Genomic DNA, 26,935 nt, shown 5'->3' with positions numbered 1-26,935 from the left:
TTAGTTTAGGAATTGTTGATGCTTCTTCTTACTGGACTTGCTTCCCTGATGAAGACCTTCACCTAAAAGAAGTGCCATCTAGAAGGTCGACGCGTTGGCCCATTTTTGAGTGAGGTTTTTAGACTAACCGAGTCGAGTTCAAACTTTGAATTGAATCTATTCTAGCCCTGAATCCAGGGTTTTTTCTGCCCCTCATGTTGGAAATAATTCCCTTGACCTCTCCCCTGGCATAGAAGAGTACTATCAGCCTGAGGACAGTAAAAAGTTATAATCTGCCCTTGTTGCTCTTTCGCAAAGTAATAGGACTAACGATGGATGGAAAGACTTACATACACTTGTACCATTGAAATATTCTTAATACTTCCCTATGTTTTTTGTTTTTGGAACACACTTGTCTTTAATGTATATATTATCACATGTTTAAGTTGTTTTTCACTGTATATATTTACAGAACACACTGCCTTGTTTAGATTGTACACATTAAGAAATGTTTCTAATGCCCATTAGTGGGTTGTGTTTGTGTATTTTGAAAAATTGAAAAAGAAAAAAGATGAATGCAAATATCCCAACGTTAATTAGAAAACCGTTTGGGTACCGAAAAGTTTGTTGAATTTATGGTGTTAGAGGCACGTTGTTGTTGCACAATCTTCTTACTGGTGTGGCAGCAGATATAGCTAGCATAATGTTTTTAAAGGTTTGTGGTGGATACGAATTAGAAGGGCTGCCGGCAGGCTTGCTTTTTGTGACTGGATCCATGAATTCATTGTGTGATATTTGTGGGAAGTAATTCAGAGGCTGGATTAGCCTACTTCTGGAGGTTTGTTTTCGAAAGGAGTTGGTGCTTGTGGTTTTCCTTTGTTTTAAGTAGGAGCCCATCATGTCTGCTTTGATCGTGTAATGATTTGCCAGTTTGTCTATGAATTCTTCAGTAATGGGATGAGTTCCTTCTAGGCATTTTTATTTACGAAATTTTGTGACAATATTTTTGAATTCCTATTTGCACATTTAGCATTTTGAATTATATCTGAAAAGTATCTTTTTTAACTTTTTTGATTGCTGGCTTGTTTAATCTGTTAAGTTTCTATTGATTGGAGTTGGTTTTAAGCCAGGTACGTTGCAGCTTTCTAATTTGCTGTTTTATCTCTTTTAGCTCTGGATTTTTCCAATGTGTCTGTTTTCTTTTGTCCTGTTTTGTTGTCCTTAATGGTGTGAGGATATCAAAAGCTTCCTGTAGCCACTCAAAGTTTTTCAACAGAATTTATTGTACCTTGATCTGTATTGAATGTCAGTTGTGTTTCTAAGTGTGCAAAATTAAGTTTATTCAATGATTGATAGGTAGATGCATGTAAAGTGGTTTTAGGTGTGTTGCTTTGTGTTGTTTTATACTCGAAAGCAAGCAAATGGTGGTCAGACCATGTGCCTGGAGTAATCGTTTGAAAGGTAACTAGTTCTGTATTTGTAAATATGACATCCTGGGTGTATCCAGCGATGTGTGTGGGTTTGTGGATGATCTGATATAGGTTCAGTGTGTCTAGGCCACTGATGATTGTTTCGGATGGGGCATACTGAGTTTGACAAACCAAATATTTAGGTCACCAATAATACGTAGGTAGGAGGGCAGTATTATAAGGTTTGAAATTGTGTCTAGAAGTGTGTCCTGGAATGTTACATTGCTAGGCGGTGATCTGTAAAGGAGTGGGAAGCTACAGGAGGAAGCTGATGTAGGGTTGCATCTGGTGAAGAGGGCCTCACGACTTTGTATGGAGACATTCTCAGCTTTAGTGATATTTAATGTTTGCTTGAATACAACATCTAGGACACCTCCTCTTTTGCCTATATGATTTTGTGTGATCGTTTGATAGCCTAGAGGAACGGCTTCATACAACACTGGAGCCATGTCATCTCCCAATCATAGTTCAGTTATGTAGAGTAAGTCAGGTTGTGTGTCAGTAAGAAGGTCGTAGATGTGATGCTAATTTTCAGAGAGTGGTCGAGCATTTATTAGTAGGCAGTTTAGAGAATGTGTTTTGCTAATAGTGTGAATTTGTTTTGTAGAAGAGTGAGCAGTATTTTTTGGACTTGTTGCAGATGTGTCCTTAGTTCTGGTATTAGCTGTATGAGGATAGCAACAGTGTAGCTTTTCTGTATTGTATTCCTCGTCCAGGAGGCTAAGAAGGCATTTTGTTGAGTCTCCGTGTGTAGGTATTGGAGATGTTGTTTGAGAGGTATGTTGTTTTTGTAGAGTAGCCTTGTTGTGCAGTAGATATGGAGATGTGCAGTTGTGAAGAGTGAAATTTTGTTTATTTTGTTTCTGTCTGATTAGGGCGGAAGGTGTATGAGTTAGGGGTGGTGGTGCAGCATGTGTGTCATGTTGCAAGGTTCAAAATTATCAAATGGTTGAGAGGTGGTTGAACGAGAGTTGCTGTATTGCTGTATATTTGTTAGGTGTGGGGTGAAGAGAGAAAGTTTGTCACTGCAATAGAGTTGGTTTAGGGTGTGTAATATTTCTGTAGCAAGGAGGGAGGGAGAGGGTGTATGTTTCTAGTTTGTGACAGAACGTATTAGGAGGTAGTGTGTGTGTGTGTGAGAGATTTTGTAGTGTTGGTGTGTGTGTTATGTTTTGATTTTGAGGAATATTGAGAGAAGATGAGAAGAGTTAAGAGTTTTGTGTTAGATATGATTGCTGGAAGAGGTAATATGTTTCGTAGAGAGGAATGTAAGGGTTGTGTGGTTGTGATTTTGTTGGAAAAAATAGGAGGAGTTTGTTAGTTGATGGAATGATGGATGGTTGAGTATAGGTTTGGTGGCTTTGGAAAGGGCTCTTTCAGAAGTAAGAAGAGGGTATAGCTGGTGCTTTGTATGAGGAGGGAGCGTGTATCTAGATGGTATATAGTTACATATAGTACCGATTCGCGTTGTATTGGTGATGTGTGGATTTGTTAGAGGTATATAATAGAGTGGAATTTTGTATGTGAGTGAAGGTTCCATTGTATGGTAGTTGGGGCAATAGGGTGAATACCTGTGGTTGGTGGTGTTTTTTGCTATTTGTTGTGACAATGAGAACTGGTTAGGGTTAGGCTGAAGTAAAAGAGTAGACTGCATTTGTTGTGAGAGTGTTAGTATGTTTGTGGATGTGGATAGGTTAAGGTGAGTGCTGGTGAATGTACAAAAGGGCAGCATCTCTGGCCCTAGGCCCGACCAGCACCAACTAGGTCCAAACAGGGAAATGCCCTTGTCCTCTCTGTCGTTAACCTCGATGCCAGGGCCAAGATATCCTGAGCCCTTTGCTTAAATAGCCCTAGGTCGGGTGACCCTTGGCCAAAAGGAACCCTAGCCCTAACCAATCAGAACACTATCACTAAACCTTAGGACCAAAACGAGAATAGGACCTTGCAGCCAATCACAGTCCTAGTCCTAGCAGCCTAGCAGAGACCAAAAAGAAACCCTACCTGCAAGAACCAATCAAAACTCTAGACCTATCCACCAATCAGAACCCTACGTCCAATACAATTACTAACCCCCAGGGACCAATCAGAACCCTGGACCTATCAGCCTATCAGACACTTCACCCTAAGCCCAATAGAAACAACAGATGCAGCAGCCAGTAAGAGCACAGATGTAAGCACCAATGACAAACCTATACAACGGGTGTGTGACCTCAAGTACAGGTTGATGGCAAGGGGGCAGGAATCTTCTCCTGAAGAACAGAATCTCCTTGGATAAAGACAAGCTCAATCCACACTTTGCTGGTTTGGGTTCACCCTGCAGGTAGGCCCAAATCTAAGCCTTAAAAATACTACTTTTCTCGCGCTTCAACAAATCCCTTTTTCTAGCCAAAAACGAGGGTTACATACACTTTCCAAACACAGTTGTAAACCTTAAAGTAGATTCAGCAGTCTCATAAACACACTCTGCATAGTCTATGAGGGTACAGTTTGCCTTTTTTATTTTTGAAGACACAAAAGGTGGGGGGCTGTGTGTCCGCCGAAACGCGTCTGGTCGTATTGGATTAAAATAAATCTTTGATTCTTACCCCACGGAGTCAGTGCCTGTTTTACCATTATAGAAGCAGGACTGGAATTATATATATATATATATATATATATTGCACCTCTCAAGTAGTTACCCACAAGATTGACGAGACTGTGTGCTGGCCAAAGAAATTTATTTTTAGTCAGCCCTCGGACGCGTTTCGCCTGACCAGCAGGCTTGTTCACCGAAGCTTCATTACGTATTCCTCGCCATTTTAAACAACGTGTTTCACAAAACGATCATGTGATCCAAACTACTGGGAGTAGCAATAGTGAAGAAAGACTCGTAGCTTTACACAGAGCTTTCACGTACAAATAACTTATGTAAAGACATAACCTGGCATAGTTAGAGCATATTACGAAGGTACATGCACAATACATTAAATTCGTTTTTGAAAGACAATTTTGACAAAACTTTACGTTCACCGTGTGTGGCTAAATAGCCTTACAGTAAAATAAATAGCAGGTCTCAAAATTGTCCCACGACATGATCAAGTTAAATCATCGCGCCTTCTAGATTATCAATGAATTCTGCCCCAGTGGGCATGCATTCCTCTGTCTGATCATTAGTTAATACTAGACCAGTTTGCCAGATTGATTTATCATAATTTCTATTTACACTGCCCAAGTGGGCACTCAAATACTCCACATTCCCCCCGGTAGAATACCATGATATGTGCAGACATTGTGCTCAGACATATTTGTGCAACATTAAACAAAAATTACATTAAAAATTGAGGTTTTCACTGCTCTCTCTACATTGTCAACAATACTAATCTCCAAAATGTAGGTGTCTGTTGGAGCCTGAGATTTTTGCCACCTACAGATGTGTACCTAAATCCTCTTCTAAATTCAAACCTCCCGGGGCCTTCGAATTAAGCTCTAAAATGTATCGAGACTCGAGGCGTCTTAATGTCTTCAGCCTATCTCCGCCTCTTACATTCCTTGGCGCACAATCAATCACAAAATAGCAGAGCCCTGCCTCATTTTTGTTGTGTTTCATTTCGAAGTGGCGGTCCACCGGGTAGGTTTTGTCAGCATTGCGGATCGCTCTCATGTGCTGCAAGATTCTTATATGCACTGGATGAATCGTACTGCCCACGTACTTCAGGCCACATGGGCACTGAAGCACGTAGACAGCATAGTCTGTCTTACAATTAAAGAAGCCTCTTATTTGTTTTATTCTTTTGGACAGGCCTACTGGATATGATTGCGTATTGACCCCTAACTTACAGGCTTTACATTTCATGCATCTTAGAAACCCTGGTTTCTTTTTCAGCCAATCCGCCCCACCCCCCTTCGGCTTCTGCTTAGGTGGGAGCATGTTAGAGACAAGCATCTGCTTAAACGATCTCGCTTTTCTAAAGGTAATCGCTGGTCTCTTTTGGACTACTCCTTGAAGAATGGGATCATTCGCTATCAAATACCAGTGCCTATTCAAGATTTTACTCACTTCTTTGTGTTTCTTATTGTAAGAGGTGATCATTCTAACTTGGTTAGACTCACTTTGCTTTTTACTCTGAGGTTGATTTTTATTGAAAAGGATGTCTTCCCTGCTGCGTTTTTTTGCCTTTTTGATACAACTGTTTATATTTTCTTGAGTGTACCCCCTGACTTCAAATCGAGATCTCAAAGTCGTTAATTCCTTATCAAGATGTTCTTGGTCGCTACAATTCCGAATAGCCCTCAGACTTTCCCCATACGGAATGCTTCTAACCAAGCTGTTTGGATGGAAGCTTGCCGCATGCAGCAGCGTATTGCCTGCTGTGGGTTTTCTATAAAGATTTGAGTGCAATCTTCCGTTTTTACTGAAGATTGTAAGGTCTAGGAAGTTGAGTGAGGTGGAACTGATTTCACTCGTAAACTTCAGATTAAGATTGTTACACTGAAGTTTATCGATGAAATTTTGTGCACTTGCTTCCGTCCCTTTCCAGATTAGAAATAGGTCATCGATATATCTGCTCCAATGAAGGATATTATTATCCCACTCATGCTGGAATTCCGCTCGGACCACCTGCTCCTCCCACCAGCCCATATGCAATTTAGCATAGCTGGGGGCGAAGCAGGTGCCCATGGCGGTTCCGCAGATCTGTCTGTATAAGATGTCGTCAAACAAAAAATAGTTGTTGTTAAGACAGACTGCTACCATTGCCAGTAGCATTTGCGTGTGTAACCAGAGATTTATAGGGCGATTTTTCAGAAAATGTTTGATGGCCCGAAGGCCATCTTCATGTCTGATGCTGGTGTATAGCGTTGTAACGTCAATAGTCACCAGCAAAAGATCTTCTTCCCATGGTAAATCATAGATTTTCCGCAGGAAATCACTGGAGTCCTGGATAAAGGACGGAAGTTCCTTCACCAAAGGGCATAAGAATGAGTCGATAAATTTAGATGTATTCTCTAATGCCCCCCCTATCGCAGAGATAATGGGGTGTCCTGGTGGATTGGCTGCATTCTTATGTACCTTTGGTATAAGGTAAAACACTGGTGTAGTTGGGTTGGCAATTTTCAAAAATTTCAATTCTTCGAGGGAAATGAGGCTCTGTTGGTACCAATCAAGCAGTTGGGTATTATATAGCTCGAATTGATGGTTCATAGTCATCTCTTTAATTCTCGTATAGTTTTTTTTTTTTTTTTTGTAAGACCTTTATTCACAGATAGCAAATTACACAGCCTGAGCCTACAACCCTGAGGCCGGCCCGCCATTGACGATGTTTATCCAAGAAGCAGTAGGTTAGCCATGTAATGCAGTGCGGAAATTCCAGGCCGAGCCGTCCTGTATGCCCTCCGTAGGACTCTTGGCAAACAGTCAGTATGAGTCTTACATTTTGTCATTGCAGAAAAAAATAACAGTAAACATACCCCAACTTAAGACCTTGCATTTCCCTCATACACGACCTATACAGTAAGTGGAACAGTATTCCAGCATTTCCCCAGTGCAGCCCTCAGCCCCTCCCAACTCTCTCACCAACATCACACACATCAGTGTAACCTGTAGGACTATCTAATCTTCCTCATCTTCCTGCAATGAGTTCAGGTAGGCTGATAAGAAACACCATATGTCCTTTGGTCTCGAGTTCCCTGGCAATTCCTCCTCATACGTTTGCAGTTTATCTCAGCAGATGGACATGTCATGCAGCCACACCTTTGTAGTCGGTACCCTACGGCTGTGCCAACATTGCGCCACCTGTCTTTTCGCTAATAACAGGGCGATTGCACAGAATTTGCGCTTTAGCGCTCTGAATTGGGGTATAATACCTAGCAAACAGATCTGTGGCGTGCACTGTACCTCATCCTCTAACATGGTCGTGAGTTTAGCAGTAACCTCTTCCCAGTAATTCGCTACTCTATCGCAAGTCCAGGCCAGATGCACAAAATCCGCTCCCTCCCTGCCACAACGCTTGCATTTGTCCTCCTCCTGCAACCCAAATCTACGCAGTTTCGTCGGTGTGTAGTAGGCCTGATGGATGAACTTGAAATGAATAATTCTCAGATTCCCATTCGGTGTCAGTATCTGCGTCAGCGCGCAGGAGCTGTGCCATTCCTCATCTGTTAGTGGAGTATCTAGTAGCACATCCCACCGCCCCTTAGCCTTAAGTGTGTGGTCCGCTATTTCTGATTGTGCAGCAGTGTACATTCTGGACACCAAGTGTGACAGATCCCTTGTAGTGATCAGCATCTGCAGGGGTGCCAGGCTTTCCGGTTCCGCAGGGAAGTACGGGTAATGCTCCCTCAATGCCCTCGTTAATCTATAATATGTGAATCTAAACATAGGAGTCTGGTTTTGGATATAACTCAAATGGCCTATGTCCTGAAATGTGCCTCCATGAAACACGTCTCCCATCTTGTCAATCCCAGCTCTAGTCAGCAAAGACATCCCCACTGGTTCGCTAGTGACTGACAGCGCCTGATGATATTGCAATGGCATGTCCGGTGCATATAACGGGGTTTTGTGAGCCAACTGCCCTAGCTTATTCCACGCTTTAATCGTGGTGTCGACAGTGTTGATATCCTTCGCATGCAGTGGTGGTCTGGTGTGCGACAATATCGCGGATAGTGGGATAGGGTGGGCATCTCCCTCCTCAATAGCCGCGTGAGTAAGATAGGGGACTTCGTGGTACCAGTATGCTGCATACTGTGCCTGGGCACAGAGGTAATATAGTAGGAAATCAGGCACCTCGAAGCCGCCCTTGGCAATCGGGAGCGTCAGTGTCTGTAAATCAATGCGAGCTTGTTTACCCACCCATATCAGGGTTAGTACCAGTGACTTTATATGGCGGAAGACCTCTCGTGTTGGTGTGATGGGTATGTTATTAAAAAGATATAGTAACTTTGGTAAAACGTTCATTTTGACGATCGCTATTCGATCAGCTAGCGATAGAGGTAAGTGGATCCACCGACGGACCTTCTCGTCCAGTTTGGAAAGTACCACCCCATAGTTAGCTCGCATGACTTCGTCCGGATCTCTGTGAAACATGACCCCCAGATAGCGAATCGGATCCTGCTGCCACTCTAGCGGGTAATCAACCTCAAAGGGATTTGTGGTGTCAGTGAGAGGTATGATTGAGGATTTGGACCAATTAATCGCTAATCCCGAGTGTCCCCCAAATCGGATGTACTCTCTGAGCAGCGGGTTTAGATGCACTTCTGGATCGCGCACGTACAGTAGCATATCGTCTGCGTAGAGCGATATGTGTAGTGGCCTAGCCACAAACTGTAACGCCGATTCCTTGTAATTTTGTCTCACTATGCACGCTAGTGGCTCTAACGCCAGTGCAAATAGCAGGGGTGACAGGGGGCAGCCCTGCCTCGTTCCTCGCCCAATGTCAAACGGAGCTGAGACATAGCCATTGACCCGGACCCTTGCACATGGTTGAGTATATAGCAAGGAGATCCACTGGACATACCTTTTTGGGAAACCCATCCTATTGAGGACAGCCAGCATATAATGCCATTCAATAGAATCAAACGCTTTAGCAGCGTCAAGCATCACAGCCACCGCCCTAACCGAGGGCTTCAGGTAGTGCGCCAATGCAAATAGGGATCTGGTATTATGCGAGGTTGACCTGGTGGGCACAAACCCGGCTTGGTCCGGAAGGACCAGTCGAGTCATCAAAGGGGATAGCCTGACAGCCAACAGTTTAGCTATTATCTTCGAGTCTACGTTGATTAGGGACAGGGGTCTATAGGAATCGCAGTGCTCTGGATCCTTGGATGGTTTTAGGAGTGCAATGACCATTGCTTCCCGCAGTGTGGGGGGGAGCAGTGATTTCTCAAATGATGTACCATACATGTCCACCAGATAGGGGGCGATGATATCTACAAACTTCTTATAGAATTCGGATGTATACCCATCAGGGCCCGGTGCCTTTCCGTTTGGGAGTGATGCGATCACCTCGGTGACCTCTTCCACAGTAATCGGCCGCGCTAAATATTCCCTTTGGGCGTCTGAAAGCCAGCCAATTGCCACATCATGCAAGTAATCATATGTTTCTTCCTCGGCCGCTGTCTGTTGAGATTGATATAGAGTGCTATAGGAGTCCACAAAACATTTCAATATGTCAGTGGAGTGTGTTTGTAATACCCCCTCCCTAGATTGAACTCGTAGTATCGCTGACTGTCCCCGACCTTCACATATTTTCCGTGCCAGTACACTCCCTGGTCTACCCCCCTCTCCAAAGGCCCTAGCCACATGCTTGCGATCTAAGTATTTAATTTCCGATGTTAAAAAGTCAGCATGTTCGGTGTGTAAGTCGCGCAACTTGGGTAACAATAAGATGTCCTGCGTCGTTTCGTATTGTAGTTCCAAGTCCCTCATTTGACTTTCGCAGCGGCGAATCTGGCCCCTAATGTCCTTGAGTACTCCAATGGTAGTGCTAATGCAGACACCTCTAATCGTGGCCTTAAAGGCTTCCCAGAGGAGACATGGGTCCTCAGTAGTCTGAGCGTTAATAGCGAAGTAGTCTTTAATCGCTTTTGTCAAGGTGTCAACATATATTGGGTCTGCGAGGGCCTGGGAGTTAAAACGCCATTGAAATGGGGGGGGTTCATAATGTGGAATGTCCAACTGCAACAGCACCGGGTTGTGGTCCGATAATGTGCGCGGCAGCACTTGCAACGTGCGAACCCACAGAGCCATGTCTTTGGAACCCAGCCAGTAGTCCAGCCTGGACCAACTATTGTGAGATGCAGTGATGTGTGTAGCGCCAGGTGCGTCATTGTGTTGTAATCGCCAGAGATCAGCTAAGGCCAGATCCTCCATCATGTGACCCACCATTAATCTAGATTGTTTGTGTTGTTCCACTGATTGTGAGGAGCGATCCAGTCCATCCCGTAATGTCACGTTCCAGTCCCGCCCGCATAATATGTGTGTGGTAGTGTGTTTCTGCAGGTGTCCCCAAACTTCTCGATAAAATTCCGGCGCATCAGTATTCGGGCCATATACATTAAGGAGTGTGATATGTTGTCCTCTCAGTGTACCTGACACCAGCACGTACCTGCCAGCTGGGTCCTGTGTTACATGCTTTTCCTCAAAGTCGATCCCTTTCTTAATCAATATGAGCACCCCCCGGGAGTAAGATGAGTACGATGCCCTGTAGACCCTCCCCGCCCATCTCGACCCCAATGTGGCGTGAGTGTGCGGTGCAAGGTGTGATTCCTGCAGGAATGCTATATCGATGTTCCATCTGGTAAGGCTAGTGAATACCTGTCTAATTTTCTGCGGGCGTGAGAATCCGCGTATGTTCCAAGTAAGAACGTTCAGGCCAACTCTGCGTTCACTTCCAGAACCTGGTGCTCGTAAGTAATGCAATACCACTCATACCGTCATACACAAGGGTCATGCCCGGAACCCGTCCCCACCCATCACTGTGATCATAAGTCGCAATGACAAACTCTCGTCGTGTAGAATCCAATAATGTGTACATTTGTAATGTCTTCGGTCTTTGTAAACAGGCAAACATCCCCCCACCCCAAGTCCCACCCACTCCAGCATCCCCAACCTGCCGAAGCCATACCCCTTCAGAGCACAATTCCCTCAACCTCATAACTCACAACTCAGTGCTCACACTAAGAACTTGTATTGGGTATTACCCTCATGGAGGTCCGCCAGGAGCACATCCCTTCACCCGACGGACGGGTGCAGGCGATACTAGAAAAGTATGAACATGTTCGCAATATATGTGTCCATTAATCCACAGTCCCCACTTCCCCAATACCACTTCTCACATGAGTTCAAGCATTAGCGCAGTTATATAGGAAACACAACCGCCCCTTACATTAATCAGATGTATGTGGTAGAAACTAGTCGCAGGTCAACCGGTCAACAGTCTGTCTCGTACCCGGCCACCCTCCGACACACGCTGTTGGGATAGTAGCGGCGGGCATGGACGATCACATCTCTGCTAGTCTCTAAAGCTCTACCTGATATGTACCCCAGTGTCAATTGCCTGCCGCCTTCTTCTCCTCCGCACTCCAGTTCAGCGGGTCTATAAGCATACCCACGTGAAAAGATCCTGATCCACCGCCCCTAGAAGCAGCAAGAGTGACAGTCTAACGTGGCTGCGTGAGTAGTGATCCGGCGGGGAGTGTGCAGCAGCAAGGGCCATACATGGATATCTGTTACATTTCAGGCCAGGAGTACATTACGGCCCTCGTCATCCTCACACCTCCCCTCCCCTTCAATGCCCAGTGTTGAATCAAAGCGCCAACCTCTCACCTCTAGGAGTCTTGTATCGGCCGGTGCCGCTCAGTACAGCCGGAGACGGCCATGTAGTAGCCCATTGTAGTCAACTACACTGCAACACTCAACGCTGCACAACGCGGAACACCACCACCAATATCATTCCAAGTCTCCGTTCTGATCGTTCTGGGACTCTGACCTTGCCTCCCGCTGTATCCTCTTAAGAAATTCAAAGGCCACTTTGGGCGTCGCCAGTATGGTCGTCTTCTCCTTCCACACCACTCGGAGTCGGGCAGGATATAACATGGAGTAGCCAATGTTCAACTCTCTTAGCTTAGCCTTCACTGCGGCGTATTCCTTACGCGCCTGTTGTACAGCGACTGTGTGATCAGGGTAAAACTCCAGAGTGTTGCCTTGATGGGTGATTTTGCCCTTCTCCCTTGCTAGCCTGAGGATCGTGTCCCTGTCTCGATAATTGAGGATCCGCGCCACCACCGGCCTAGGCGTAGCACCAGTTGGTGGTTTGGGGCCCAAAGTCCGGTGGGCTCTTTCGACAATGAAGATCTGCGACAGCGCCTCCACACCAAAGATATCTTTGCATAAGCCCTCGATGTAATGCTCCATCCGCCCTGTGTTGGTCGTTTCTGGCAGGCCCGTGATGCGCACGTTATTACGCCTCGAGCGCGCTTCCAAATCCTCCTCCTTCGCTTTTATCACCTCCAATATTCGTTCCATTCCCGCGCATTTAGTGGTAGACGTCCGCGCTTCATCCTCAACCGCCGATATTCTCGTTTCCGCTTCATCCAATCGCTCTCCATGTTTTTCTTGCCGTGCAGCCATGCCATCCATCCTGCACGTAAGATTGTCAAGCTTACCATTTATATCTTGCAGGTTCGATTGAATTGCCATCAGAATCTTTTCTATGTTATTAGTTGACGGTGAGTCTGAAGAACCGCCGGCCTCCGCCATATCCTCTGCAGGTTTCGTCGCCTTCCTGTTGTCAAAGGTAAGTTTTGGTTGCTGCTTGTCTGGCTTCCCCATTGTGGCGGTCGGTGAATGTACTTTCCGCAAGGTGGGTCCAGACGCCCTCGTTACCCTGACCGTCGTCGCCGTGTTGGCTTGGCAGCGGGGCCCAGCAGTTGCACCTGACGTTAACTTTCCTCACGATACGGCCACCACCAGTGGTCACACTTCAGGGCGTGCGGGAGACGCGTGGGACGTGGCCAGTTCACGCCAGGAGCTTCAGGAAGTAGGGCGGATGGACACGCCTGTGTCCGCAGTGGGGCCTCACCGCTATAATTTGCCACAGCCGTGTGAGCTCTTTCACCCGATGCCCCCTGGCAGCTCCGGAATTCCCTCCCCCGGGTAGCCAGTAGGTAGGCTTCAGGTCGCCGGTGGCAGGTCGCTCCCAGTCCCTCTCGCCCAGCAATATTATTTCCAGCCGTCCCTCCCGCCAAACCTCCGACCAGTCGGCACCACACAGTCTAGTACTCGTTCACCGGCGCGATTTTGCAGTGTCCGCCATCTCGGCAATAGGCGCCGCCATATTGTCAGGCATTCAGGCGGGGTGTTGAAGGACTAAGCCCACGCTGTACAGGGGCGAGAGCAGCGTAAATCATACACTCTGTGCCAGGCAGCAGGCGCTTACCCCCGATTTGTGCTCGCTGGGTCATCCGGGCAGTCCTCCGCCTAAGCTACCGTATGTGCGCAGGGTCCGCCGTCTGCCGCCGGCCATCTTGTCAGGCAGTCCGACTCACTCCGCGGGCATCACGGCGTTTTCACTCAATACGGGGGCAGAGACCACAACTGACCAGGTCCGCTCAAGCCCCTCATCTTCCTACACAGGTAGCGGGTCGTGAAACTTGGGTTGGTGGGGTTACAGCGGCAATGAATCACATCGCGTGTGATCGCCCGGCGGAGCTGCAGCTCAGGCAGCCATTCCGCTGTGCGCCCCCTAGCGCCTCCTAATTCTCGTATAGTTACTGCGATTATTCAGTTGCTTATATGCCTCGCTTAAATACAGCCCTATGTCCCAAAGGACTACATTTCCTCCTTTATCAGCGTATCTTACAATACAATTATGATCTGATTTTAATTTAGTAATTAACGCTGAATACTCTTTTTCTTGCTGCGTGAAATTTTTATATTGTACACTTGTACATTTTTCCAAGTTTTTCAAATCATTAACCACCAATTCGTGAAAGATATCGACTGTGTCTCTTAAATTCAGGGGAGTAAACTTTGAACTCGGTCTGAAGTCTGTGGATACAGTTCTATTAATGCTGACATCTTGCTCTTCTGCAATTAGCCTTGCTTGGCTACTCGTAGCTTCGTGTATATCCTCAGTATAGTAACTTGCACCTTGTGAGGGTTCATCCGTCTCATTGCTGACTGAAGAGTCTATAGTTCGTAGGTTCAGCAAAAGGTCCATATCGGCTACCGATAGGTTGTCACTGACGTTTTGCTCATCATTGGAAAATGTAGGCTTTGGTTTACTGTGCTGTTTATTCAGAGTGAAAAATTTCTTAAGCTTGAGTTTTCTTACAAACTTGTATGTGTCGATGCGCGTGTCCACATAGTTGAAATCAGCTGGCGGACAGAAAGAGAGGCCGAGTTTCAGAACTTTTTCTTCTTTAGGTGTCAGAATGATATTGGTCAAATTCATTATAGTTGTGTCTTTGCCATTTGTTTCTTCTGCAATGACTGCTAATTCTTGGGCTTTCCTGGCGCAGCGTTGTTGTTTCTTGCTCCTTTTCCGCCTCCTGCCCCTCTGCCTCTTCCTTTTGGCTTGGCGCTGTAGTTGACTCTCCGCATTGGTCTGAGATTGAATCTCCTTTCCTCTTCTAAAAAAGCAAATTTCTCTATTACAGATGGAGCAGCCTGTTTGGCAGTTCTAGTTTGTCCCTCCTCCAAATCTGTATCTATCTCTGAGCTAAGCAGACTACTTTGGTCGGACTGGGGATCGGGTCTCGACGCTTTAGGGTTCAGACGTTGCTTGCGCATGGTATCGAATTTCCTCGCAAAAGTGTAAATTTGTCCATGTTCATAGTCCCGCTTATCTCTCAAGAATTTTTGCGCTTTCCTTTCTGTGATCGTTTGCTCAAGTTTAATAAGGCGTTCTTTCATCTCTTTGTTGAATTTATTTATCGATTCCTGGTCAGATTCTTTTTCTAGCAAGAGTAGAATTTGATTAATTTCGGTTAGCATTTTTTCCCTATCAGACTCCGCATATTTAATCAGAATCATTAGGCTTCTGCATGCTGCATCATGGTTATTCTCTGCCCATTCGCGTAACATGTTGGGGTCCGGGTCTTCATAGGTAGGTGCTACCAAAATTCGTAATCCGCGAGGAATCCTTTTCACTTCCAAATAGCGTTGGAGGGATTTTTGTTCCCACCATTTTGATAATTCTCCGCGTTTAAGTTTTTCTAGCCTCTTTAATCTTGCCAATACGTCAGGTTTCTTTTCGAGCGTTTCCCGTGCTGCCGGTTTGGCACTCGTTACACTTGTATCATCGAAAATGGAGAGAGCGGTTGCCTCACGCTCCTGAAGTTCTTGGGCTGACATTTTTACTTTGAAATGAACACGGAACCACTGTTCCTGACCAACAACCACTGGGCACTTTACGAAAATACCGCAAAGTCTTAGACGTGTTGCCTGGCTTCCCCGCTTCCCGAAACTCGTGGCGTCTCCTACCTGCCGACCGTTGCTCGTGGCGTGAGTCCTCCGATACACGTCCTTCGCAGCGGGGGCAGGTACGCTTTCTTGTTTCTTCCAGGGTGAGGTTTCCTTGATTCCGCTTCGGGGGGGGGCGGCAGGATATGCAGCTTCAACTCCTCCTTACTTCAGATTGTCACTGCCCCCTTCCAGAACAGCGGGTGTCTCGCCCCCAAAAGGACCTCCGAAGTCAGGTCCTTACCACACAGCACCTCTCAAGTAGTTACCCACAAGATTGACGAGACTGTGAGCTGGCCAAAGAAATTTATTTTTAGTCAGCCCTCGGACGCATTTCGCCTGACCAGCAGGCTTGTTCACCGAAGCTTCATTACGTATTCCTCGCCATTTTAAACAACGTGTTTCACAAAACGATCATGTGATCCAAACTACTAGGGTACTACTTACAGGTCTCAAAATTGTCCCACGACATGATCAAGTTAAATCATCGCGCCTTCTAGATTATATATATATATATATATATATATATATATATATTTGTTTTCACTGAAAAAACCCAAAGCTTTTCAGGAACGTTATTGTTAGGCTGACATTTCACTAGTACAAATCCAGAGGAATTCAGCCGTTATAATTACCTGACTTAACTATAACTTGCGCCCCCGCAATGCCCTGCTTATGACCTTAGATATTACATCAAGGTCAGTGACATTACTAATGACATCACTGATGATATCATCCGGTGACTATGCGAGTTTCTAAAACTTTTATGAGTGTTAAATATGCATACCAAGGTGTACTGATGAATCAGTTGGTATATGAGTGCCTGATTAGATGATTCAGTGGGTGCATGAGTAACTGTATAAGTGAATATTTAAGCGTCTCAGTGAATGTATGGGTGAGTAACGTATGGTTTCTTACCTGTCGGTGTAGTTTTGCAGTTTGAAGACTTTCTGGATTCACTATGCTGTGCATTATTCCGCCATCTAGTGGTCGGTCCGGAATTGTAGTATTTCTTCTCTTTTTTTTCTTCGTGGCGCAGGTGGGTGTCGACATACCACCATTTGGTCTCCTTAGTGACGTCGAAACGCTTCCTCCGGATGCTCGCACCTTTGGTCGACATCTTCGGATTCTTTTTTCTTGTCTTGTATTACTTTTGTCTCTCCTTTATCTTGTAAAGTTTTTTCTTCAGTATTAATCCCTTTCCTCCTGTCTCATCTTTCTGGCGGAGGAGGGTGGGTTCGCTAGTGGATCCAGAAAGTCTTCAAGCTGCAAAACTACACCGACAGGTAAGAAACTATACGTTTTGCAGCATGAATCTTTCTGGATTCACTTTGCTGTGCATAGACTTTGTAGCGGTTTGTTCTTATTGTGGTGGTTGGGTGGAAGATGAGCTCTGGTTACTGAATATGTGTTGTAAGACCTTCTGTCCCACTTGCGCTTCCTTGTTCATTTGGATATCCACACAGTAGTGCTTAGTGAAAGTGTGCACTGAAGACCATGTTGCAGCTTGGCAAAAGTCTTGAATTAGTGTGTTAGCTAGAAACACAAATGTAGCTCCTTTCTTCCTTGTCGAGTGAGCATGAGCTGCTCCTTGTAACGGTTGACCCGCTTGTTTGTGGCAGAGTTGTATGGTTTGTGCAATCCACCGTGCAATGGTATTTTTGGTAACTGGTCGTCCCAAGAAACTGCTGGCAAAAGATACAAAGAATTGCTTTGTTTTTCTGCACTCATTTGTCCATTCTATACAGTGCATTACTGCCCTCCTGGCGTCCAGTGTGTGTAACGCCCTTTCTGTGCTTGTGGAAGGTTTTTGGAAAAATCCTGGTATTTGAACTGTCTGGCTGATGTGGAACCGTGACACCACCTTTGATATGAAATGTGGGTCAGTTCTCATGACAATCGAATCACTGCATATTTGTAGGTAGGGTTCTTGAAGTGTTATCGCTTGTAATTCACTCACTCTTCGTAGCGATGTGATAGCTACTAAGAAGGCTCAAATGGTGCGTTCATTAATTGCATTAGCACTACGTTGACGTTCCATGCTGGTGCTGGCACTAAGTTTGGAGGTGCGATTCTTTTTGCTCCTTCTAGGAATATTTTTACCACTTGGGAGGTGAAGAAACTTTTCCCAGTTTCTCTTCTTGTGTAAGCCACTATAGCCGCTAAGTGAACCCTTAGGGATGTGTAGCTTAGTTTATTCAGTAGTAGATGCGTTAAGTATTTTAGTATTGTTGATTCCCTTGCAATCTTCCTTTGTAGTTTTTCCCTAATGCACCATTCGGAGAATCTTTTCCATTTTGCTAAGTAGCACTTTCTTGTGGTAGGTCTCCTTGCCTGTCTGAGTACCACCATTGTGCTTGCCGGTAGCTTGAGGTGTGCTAACTCTAGGTCCTCAGGAGCCATGCTGCTAGGCTGAGGCTCTCTGGCTCTGGGTGTAGTACTCTTCCATTTTGCATTGTTAATAGGTCCTTTCTAGCCGGGAACCTGTGTGCAGGCGTTTGTGCCATCTCCATGAGCTATGAGAACCAGGTTTGCCTGGTCCACTGAGGTGCTATCAGTATTAGCGTCATGTTGCTGAATCTGCATTTGTTTAGTACCCTGTGTAGCAGTGGTATTGGTGGAAATGCATAGGCAAATGTCCCTGACCAGCTTATCCATAGCACATGCCGTGGGGACTGTTTGCACGGTACCCTGGATGCGAAATTTTGGCATTTTGCATTTTGGTGTGTTGCAAATAGGTCTATTTGCGCAGTCCCCCATTTGTGGAATATCTTCTGGATTTCTTGTTGGTTGATTTCCCATTCATGGGATGCGGACGTCTGTCTGCTGAGCCTGTCTGCTTCCACATTCTCCTTCCCTGGTAGATGTATCCCTAACAGGTCTATTTGTCTTGGGATTGCCCATCTCCATATTTCCTGTGCTAGCAGAGATAGTGTCGCTGACTGTGTCTCTCCTTGCTTGTTGATGTAGAACATGGTAGTTGTATTGTCTGTTTGCATAAGTACCCTATGTCAGTATAGCTGTTTCTGAGAGGCTTTTAATGCTAGGATCACTGTTTTTAGTTCTAGGTAGTTGATGTGCTTTATTACATCCTGCTGTGATCACAATCCCCTTACTTTGAGCTTGTTTGTGTGTACGCCCCACCCCATCTGGGAGGCGTCTGTTGTAATGGTTACTGTTGGAGTTGGTTGTGTGAATGGTCTCCCTTGTGCTATGTTCTCCTTGTGACCCTTGCTGCTGGATCCATTCTTGGAATGGTCTCATTTGTAGGCAGATATTTGGGACCAAATGTATGCATGAAGCCATCATTCCCATCAGTTTGCTCACTGTCCTCACTGTCAGAGTTTGCCCCTTGCAGTAAAGACGTGTCTCCTTGCATATTGCCAAAGTCCTCTTTGCACTTGGGATCACCTTGCTCTGTATGGTGTAGATCTCCGCCCCTAAGAATATTTTCACCTGTCCTGGTTCTATTGATGATTTCTCCCAATGGATTGAAAACCTCAGTTGGGCTAGTGTCTGTATCACTACTTCCATGTACCCCTTGCACTTGTTGTATGAGTTTGCTTTTACCAGCCAGTCGTCGAGGTATGGGTATACATGTATTCCCAGCCTCCTTAAGTGTGCTGCTACTGCTGCCAGGCATTTTGTGAAAACCCTTGTGTAGTGTTCTTGCATCCTGTTTATATTATGCATGTTTTCTCCTCTACTACTCCAGCTTGTAGAAAGCTGCAGCTATGATGCATTATAGAATGTTGGGGGTCTGTGGGCTGAGGAGTTCAGTTGGCATTGGGCTGAGCATCATACTGGATGTTCCTGGTGGGGTGTTATTACCATCTTAACTACTTGACTACTAATAAACATCTCTACATCATCTTCTGTGTGGACCTGATCACTACATTATTCATGGCGACGATGAGTTAACGAACCTACACTTTCACTGATGAAGCGCAACTTTACACAAGCAAGAAGGCTACAGATTACCTGTCAAGCAAGAGTTCTACTTTTAAAAAGGAAAGAAACAAAATTTAAAAAGGAAAGAAACAAAGAGAAACCTGTCAAGCACGAAAAAAAAAAAGACTAACCTGTCAAGCAAAAGAGAAGTCACGCCTGCAAGCCCCACCAGTGTCCTTTACACTGGACAGTCCAAGTACAGGCGTGCTGTGTTCCTATTTTTTCATCATCTTGTAATTTGTCATCTAGTAGAAGCCTTCAAAGCCACGAGAAACCCAAAGCAACGAAAAGAAATTGTGTGCAGACTTAAAGACCAGGAGGTAACGGGGGCTGTGAGTATGACCTTGCCACCTGTTAAGGGTTAAAAGCAGTTTGGTGCGGGTGTATTCCTGTATTCAATTAGTGACTGTAAATTTAAAAAAAAGACTTTTAAAACCGGGATCTTGTGGAGTACACGTTTTCTGCGCAGAGTGTGAGACTGTTTATATAAGAAAGCTGCACAGCTCGTTTTAAACTGCTTTCTGGTCATTGATGAACCTGCACAGTATGACACTTGTCTGTCTTTATGCCAATATAAAGGAAGAAAATATTTGGCTACTTTACTTCTCTTGAATGACGTGCTTTTGGCTTTCTATTTCGAGCTGATGGGGACACATTTTTGACATTTTTGTACCAACGTTTCACTGGTAAATGTCCTACTTGCGAAGGGAAATGTATTTGTTAACTGGCAAAGGATATTTCGAGGTTGTGGCAAGAACGGTCCTAGTAACGAAGGCTTGCTTAATTTATTTGGGAACATTTCATTCGAAGGACATGTTAAACGACTATGGCAGTTAAGCTTTGCTTTTAAATTTCAATCGGCTCGAGGGGCCTACCTTTCGCACAGTGTCTCGAGGAATCTCCAGCTCCTCTTGTGACGTTGACAAGCTGAGGTGTTCCTGATGCTGTTGCTGCACGCTTTTCAACAGGGACGTGCCGTGAGCCTCTCGGCGGCCGTCATCTGTGCGTGCTGCCAAGAAGAAAAAAGTTTGAACAGTCTGTCGAGCTGGTTGTTAATACACCGGTTAGTTGAGGAGACAAGCCGATATGACGCACTTTGAGGTGACAAACTTTCCTTTTTGGTGAGATGAGCAATGGGGTTTAGTAACAGCGGAACTGGCACCAGTCTGATCATTCTTTTGAGGACTTTGTGAGTGACATCGTGTGTTCTTATTATTCAGTCAATGACTTTTCCGGAATTCTTTTACAGTCTGCGTTCTGCAAATGTGCCACTTTGCAAAATTTATTTTTCATCGAAGAGTCTTTCAGTCTGCAGTTTAAGTCTTCGGTATTTTTAAAGAGTAAAACGTTTTTTAAGGCTGATGTTGCAACACGATTTTGTCCACAATCCAAAAAAAAAAAAAAGGTTACACTGCCATCTAGCGTTTCATTTTGGCAATGGTGCATCTTATTGCATTTATGTAATGTTTTCTCATATGTTGAAGAATATTACACCTTGGTGCAGATTTGAGTCCGAATGCCAGCACTGTGAACTGGTAGTGAGTTTTGTTGATCATAAACCTGAGGAGGTGTTTGTGTTTGCTGCTGATAGGGATGTGCAAGTAAGCGTCCTTTAAGTCGATGGTTGCCATGTGTAGCTGTGGTATGACCTCTTGGAGTGATGTCATCTTAAACCTTTGAGTTTTTATGAACCTGTTTAAGAATCTTAGGTCTAGAATTGGACGTAAGGTTCCATCTACCTTTGGTACGAGGAAGTAGGTGGAGTAGACCCCCTTGTTCCATTCTTTGTGAGGTACTATTTCTATGGCTCTTTTCCTTAGCAGTTCTTTTTCTTCCTGCAGCAAATGTGTACTCTCCTTTGCTGAGACTACTCCGCCTCTTGGCTTTTTGTTTCGAGGTGGCTTTTTTAGGTCTATACAGTACCCGTATTGTATGAGGTTTAGTATCCATTTGTCTGATGATATTTCCCTCCACTCCTGGAGGAAGTGTTTTATTCTGCCTCCTACTGGTGTGTTGGAGGAGCTGTTGTCGATTTTGATTTATTCCTAGTCTTTGTGTTGACTCTTGCCGCACCCCCTGAGATCTTGGCCAGGTGTGCGTTGGTTCTGCTGATGAGTCACTTGGATGAGGGTGGCTGACTCCCCCTCTGCCCATTACCCCTTCCTCAACCTCGCCCTCTAAAGGATTGCCCTCTGGCTGGTACTGCCAGTTGTTGCTGCGGTCCCTGCTGCTGTCCCTGGTTACCTCCTTGATAACCTTGTTGGAAGGTTTGGTGTGGTGTCATAGGTTGGTGGTTTCCCTGACCTGTTGGCCTCCTTGATTGTGTCCCTCTTTTCATACCTCTGAACTTCAGCGCCCCCATGGACCTAGATGTTTCATTGTCCTTTTTCAGTTGGTTCAGTTTGTCATCAACTGGTGCGCCGAACAGTTATTCCCCATTGAAGGGTGTGTTGAGGATGTTGTTATGAACTTCATTTTTGAAGCCGGATATCCTTAGCCAGGCATGCCTCCTTTCTGTGATCCCCAGAATCATCTGCCTGCTTGATGTCTCCGCTGCATTCAGGGCCAACTTCAGACATGTGTTTGCCATGTTTTGCCCTTCTTCTACCAGGTGGCTCGCTCTTCTCTGCTATTGCTCTGGTATGTGCCTTAGGAGATCGCCCACTTCTTCCCGGTGCTGGTGTGCGTGCCTGTTGATGAGCGCATTGGAATTGGCGATGCGCCATTGTATCGCCACACTTCTTTCCATCTTCCTACCCATTAGGTCCATCCTCTTGCTCTCTTTGTCTGGTGGTGGGCCAGAGTTAGTGGGTATATTTGCTCTCTTCCTAGCCGTGGATGCGATGATTGAGTTGGCTAGGACTGATCCCCTAATGCACATGGGGTCCTTTGAAGAATGTTTGTATTTCTTTTCTGCTTGTGGAGTTACTTCTCTACACATAGCAGGCTCATTGAAGGCCTCCTTCCCCTGGTCCAGTACACTTGGGAGCAGGGCAGGAACTGGCTTCTAGTGTGAGATGGCAAGGAGGTCTCCAAGGGGAAGCAAGACTGGGATTGTTCTTCCTCTATCTGCACTCCATATGTGTCCGCAGCTCTTTTGATGACTTGATTGTAGATCCCTACATCGGCCGGCAGCGAAGGCCTCGACGGATAGGACTCTACACCCTCTTCTAGGGATTCGGGGTCGAATTCTTGCCAATGCAAGTCCTGAGCTTCTGAGGACGATGAGCCCTGCTAAGTTTGCTAGTCTTACTCCCCCTTGGCATCCCTGTAGTACAGCTCTTCCTGTTCCTGTTCCTCTCCAGGTTCAGGTGTGGTCAGCGGTTGAAAATCCTCGATGCACCTTTCGGCTTCAGCCTTGGCTTTTGACGAAATGCTGTAGAATTTCATCTTTTCGTCGAAGTCAAATTCTTCGATGTTCTCTCTTCTTTCGTCGACCTCTGTCTTTACTTGTCCTCCGGTGTCTTCTCAGGTGATATTTTCGATGTTTTTTCAATTTTTCGTCAATTTTTCTCTCCAAAGTTTTGAAGCTCCTTCACAGTTGATCCAGACCCAATGGCGGAAAAAAGAATCTGAGGATGGCGACCAAAGGTGGGAGCTTCCGTAGAAAGCACGTCAACGTCACTAAGGACACCAAATGGTGGTTTGTTGACACCTACCTGGGCCACGAAAACAAAAAAGAGAGAAGAAATACTACAATTCCGGACCCAACCACTAGATGGCGGATATAATGAACAGCATATTGAATCCACGCTGCAAAACTTGTTGTGAAAATGTCTGTATCTGTCAGTTGGTGTCTAAGTGGCAGCATGGGTGTGTTTGTGGGTATGTGAGTTTCTGTATGAGTGAGTGATTGGTTGTCTAAGTACCTCTGTGATAAGTGAGTGGGTGAGCCAGTGACTGTATGGGCTAATGAGTGCGTGTGTGTAGGGTTGTATGGGTGAGTGAGTGTGTGTATGGCTGCGTCAGTGAGTGGATGGATGTGTCAGTGGTATATGGGTGAGTAACTGCATATGTGGAAGGCAGTATAGGTGAGTGTTTGGGTATAAGCGACTGTATTGTGACTGAGTGATTGCAAGAGTGGCCGTATGGGTGAGTGTTTGCTTGTGTCAGTGACTGCATAGGTAGGTGAGTATGTGTTAGTATCTGTATGACTAAATGTGTGTGTGTATAAATGTATAGGTGAGTAAATGGTGGTGTGATTGACTCTATAGGTGACTTAGTAGGTGTGTGAGTAGATCTATGAGTGACTGACTATGTTAGTGGCTCTATGAGTGGATATATCAGTGGCTATATTAGTGAGTGAGTGGGTGTATCATTAGCTGTATGGGAGAGTGAGTGGATGCGTGTGTAGACCTGTGAATCAGTGAGTGGGTATGTAAGTACTGGTAGGAGTGTACCAATGGTTTCTAGAATGTTAGTGTGAAAGTTAGAGTGGATGTATGAAAGGTTTTATGGGGTGTAAGTGGGTGCTTCAGAGATTCTGTGGATGATGTCATCAGTGATGTCATTTGAGATGTAATCAGTGATGTCACTGACCATGTCATGAGTGAAGTAATATGTGAGGTCAGAAGCAGTGCATTGCAGGGGAGCGAGTTATAGTAAACTCAGGTAACTAGAACGGCTGAATTTCTCTGGTTTTGTACGAGTGAAATGTTAGCCTAACTATAACGTTCCTGAAAGCTTTGGTTTTTTCAGTGAATTTCTAAGGTTTTTTAAAATGTTAATTACTAACGAAAACGTCCCTGAAACCTTCGTTTTTTTTCAGTGAATTTATAAGGTTTTTAAAATGCTAATTCCGAACTACAACATCCCTATAATCTTTGTTTTTTTTAGTGAATTTCTAAAGTTTTTTAACTAGCAGTCGCATTTGCAGAGTGGTGAAAGAAAGGGAGCTTGGCCTCCAACCAGCTCTCAGGAATTTCACTGCATAGCGCTTACAGGATGTACCAGGATGGCTTCTTGGCCCCAAAGATCCCTCTGAAGCCAAGGGGACTTTGTATCCCAACTAGTAGTGAGCCAGGAGGCACATTCGCAGAGTGGTAGAGAAAGGGGCTCTGACAACCTGTCATCAATCCCACTGTGTGGGGCTTATTGGAGATAACAGATGGGGTAGTTGGCCCCCAAGAACGTCCTGGGGGCTAGCTAATCCTCCACTAATCTGCTGTAAGTCCCATACAGCAAGATTACTGAGTTCTGTTAACAGGCCACGCCCCTTTTCACCACCATTCTGCAAACATGCCTCCAGGCGTGCTCTTGGTTGGGGAATGAAAGTACCCTTCACTGGTGAGGGTCCTTAGGAGCCAACTAGCCCACCTGTTATCTCCAATAAGCCCCACACAGTGGGATTGATGACAGGTTGTCAGAGGCCACGCCCTCTTTCTCCACCACTCTGCAAACGCACCTTCTGGTGCACTGCTATTTGGGGGATGAAGACCCCTTGCCTCTTGATGGTCCCTGTGGTCCAACTAGCTCTCCTGTTACTACCTCCAGTAAGTCCCACACAGCTGACGGATTGACGGATCGCCCCTAAACTTTCCTGAAGGAGCAGGGGTGAATACGTATATTTTTTGTTAGAAGGTTTTGTGGACATTCGTCAAACAACACCAAAGATATAAGCAAATCAAAAAATGTGTTTCCTTTAGAAACTCCATCCTATCTATAACTACTCCATGACGACTGCCTCGGGTTAATATATATGCTTTCCAGAATTTAAAGACCAGTGTCTAGGCACTAGTTCCACGCTTCTTCTGCATGTTAGGTACCATGTAATGCACGCAAATAGATTCCCCCGCTATGTGAGATACTGCAGGGAGGGAGGGAGAATATGGCATGAGACTTTAAACAGATACAAGAGGAGAAAGGGAACATAGAAAGTGAGACTCTACTGGCAAAAGAGGGATACCACAAGAGTGAGAAGGCATAGAGAGGGTAGGAAGGGTAAGTGATCAATAATGAGTGAGAAAGGAAGATTAGGAGTGAGGTTAATGATGAGGAATAGAGTAGGGAAGAGAGAAACAGAAAAAGTACAGTGCATAGAGATTGGTGCACTCACCTGCCCCGATCTCCGGCTGGTGTCCCTGGATCACTGGTAGCCCCAGCATTGGTCAAGACCACCCCTTCTGCTGCTTTCTTGGGCTTCTCACGCTTGGTTATTGTGTGTGTGAGATCAGGGTTATACTCCTGTGGGACCGAAAAGAGAAACCACATGATGGAACAAGCATCGGGATGTCAGCTCATATTTAGGCTGAACTACAGGGCACATCCCATCTTCAGGTCATGCACCTCACAGCACCACTTTCTCCAACTCTGACTAAACATAGGTCCCCTTAGGGTACATTATACACATAACCTTTGAAAAATAGAAAAAAACAGGACTTTCGAGGTAAGTTCAGATCCGTTGGCAACCCTAAAAAAGAGGCATGCACTGCCCCTTTCCATAAAGTATGTCCCTTGGCAGCAGACAGAGGGCAGGTACAGTGTAATTTAAACTACTGATTGAAAGTGCGTGCCCTGAGCCATGGGATCCGCTCCCTCAGGGATGGCCAACTTTCCAGCCAGCCCTCTTAGTTCCTGTGAAGAGAAGCATAGTGATGCCAGGTGGGGTGGGGAGGGGTAGTATGTATCTAACAGAAATGTTGAGGGAGATCTTAATATGTTGTAACCTACAGAGGATTACATCCAACTCCTGCAGAAATAAACTGTACTAAAGCTTTCCCAGTACAGAACTGAATAACAGGCACTAACGTGCGGACATCTGCACAAGGCACAGAATGAATAGTATTGTTGGAAATAATCTATAATATGCATAGAAGACAAGGTGGAAAATTAAAATGAGAGAAAGGGAGGTAGACATTTTGGAAGAGAAGGTGGTGGAGAAGATCAAGGAACTAATAAGGTAATGAATAGAAGATGGAGTAGATAGTAGGTGGCCGAGGATGAAATCGGGGGGAGACAAAATATGGATGAAAATGTGGGGAAAAGCTTGAAAGACAAGAGATGGATAAGGTGATGAAGTTGAGATCTGAGGATAATGTGTCTGTGCAGGTGGGAAGGATCAAGAGTCATTATCAGAGTGGTCAAGCTGCCGCGTTAGGTGCCAAAAACCAAGCCTCTAAATTCCACATCTTCATAGGCATGAACTGTGTGATATACTGTAAAGCCTTGCACCTCAGAAACTCTAATGCAAGGGGAGAACTCAGAGATGTGTTTGAACCCACTGTTCACCATGGATGGTACCCTGGGCGAATGCTTGAAAAGATGAACCTACAACCCTTTCCAGCACACAAAGATCAGAGGCAAACGTCTTCCAAGTCCTGCACTTTCCTTTTTGATATATATATATATATATATATATATACCTACTGGCGGTCGCCAGTAGGTATATATAGTTAGGATTTTTTCTCTATGGGTTTTTTGAAAATTCTATGTCTAATAACTTTGGCGTTTGTGGACGGAATCGGCTGAAATTTTCAGGAAAATGGCACATTTTGTTTCTGAGCAGCCCTTGAAAATTTGGGGGGGGTTCGTCCAGTGGGGGCCGAGAAAAAAGGGGGGTCCCAAAACGTGTTTTTAACATTGAGTTTTCCATAGGGCG

General features: G+C 45.3%; 1 protein-coding gene across 6 annotated transcripts in view; it reads right to left on the bottom strand.

Moving 5' to 3' along the window:
- Window positions 1-26,935, bottom strand: part of PACSIN1 (protein kinase C and casein kinase substrate in neurons 1) — a 388,443-nt gene that overhangs the window by 12,147 nt on the left and 349,361 nt on the right. For all 6 annotated transcript variants that reach the window (XR_013594889.1, XM_078644260.1, XM_078644264.1 and 3 more), the window contains exon 8: window positions 25,394-25,521. Coding sequence is in view for 5 of the 6 variants with exons in the window: in XM_078644260.1 (XP_078500386.1) it covers window positions 25,394-25,521 (128 nt within the window). In the remaining variant the exon portion in view is untranslated. The remainder of the gene's footprint in view (window positions 1-25,393; window positions 25,522-26,935) is intronic.

This window comes from Lissotriton helveticus, chromosome 5_1 (genome assembly GCF_964261635.1).
Source record: "Lissotriton helveticus chromosome 5_1, aLisHel1.1, whole genome shotgun sequence".
NCBI lineage: Eukaryota > Metazoa > Chordata > Amphibia > Caudata > Salamandridae > Lissotriton > Lissotriton helveticus.
This window is presented reverse-complemented; position numbering and strand designations above follow the sequence as displayed.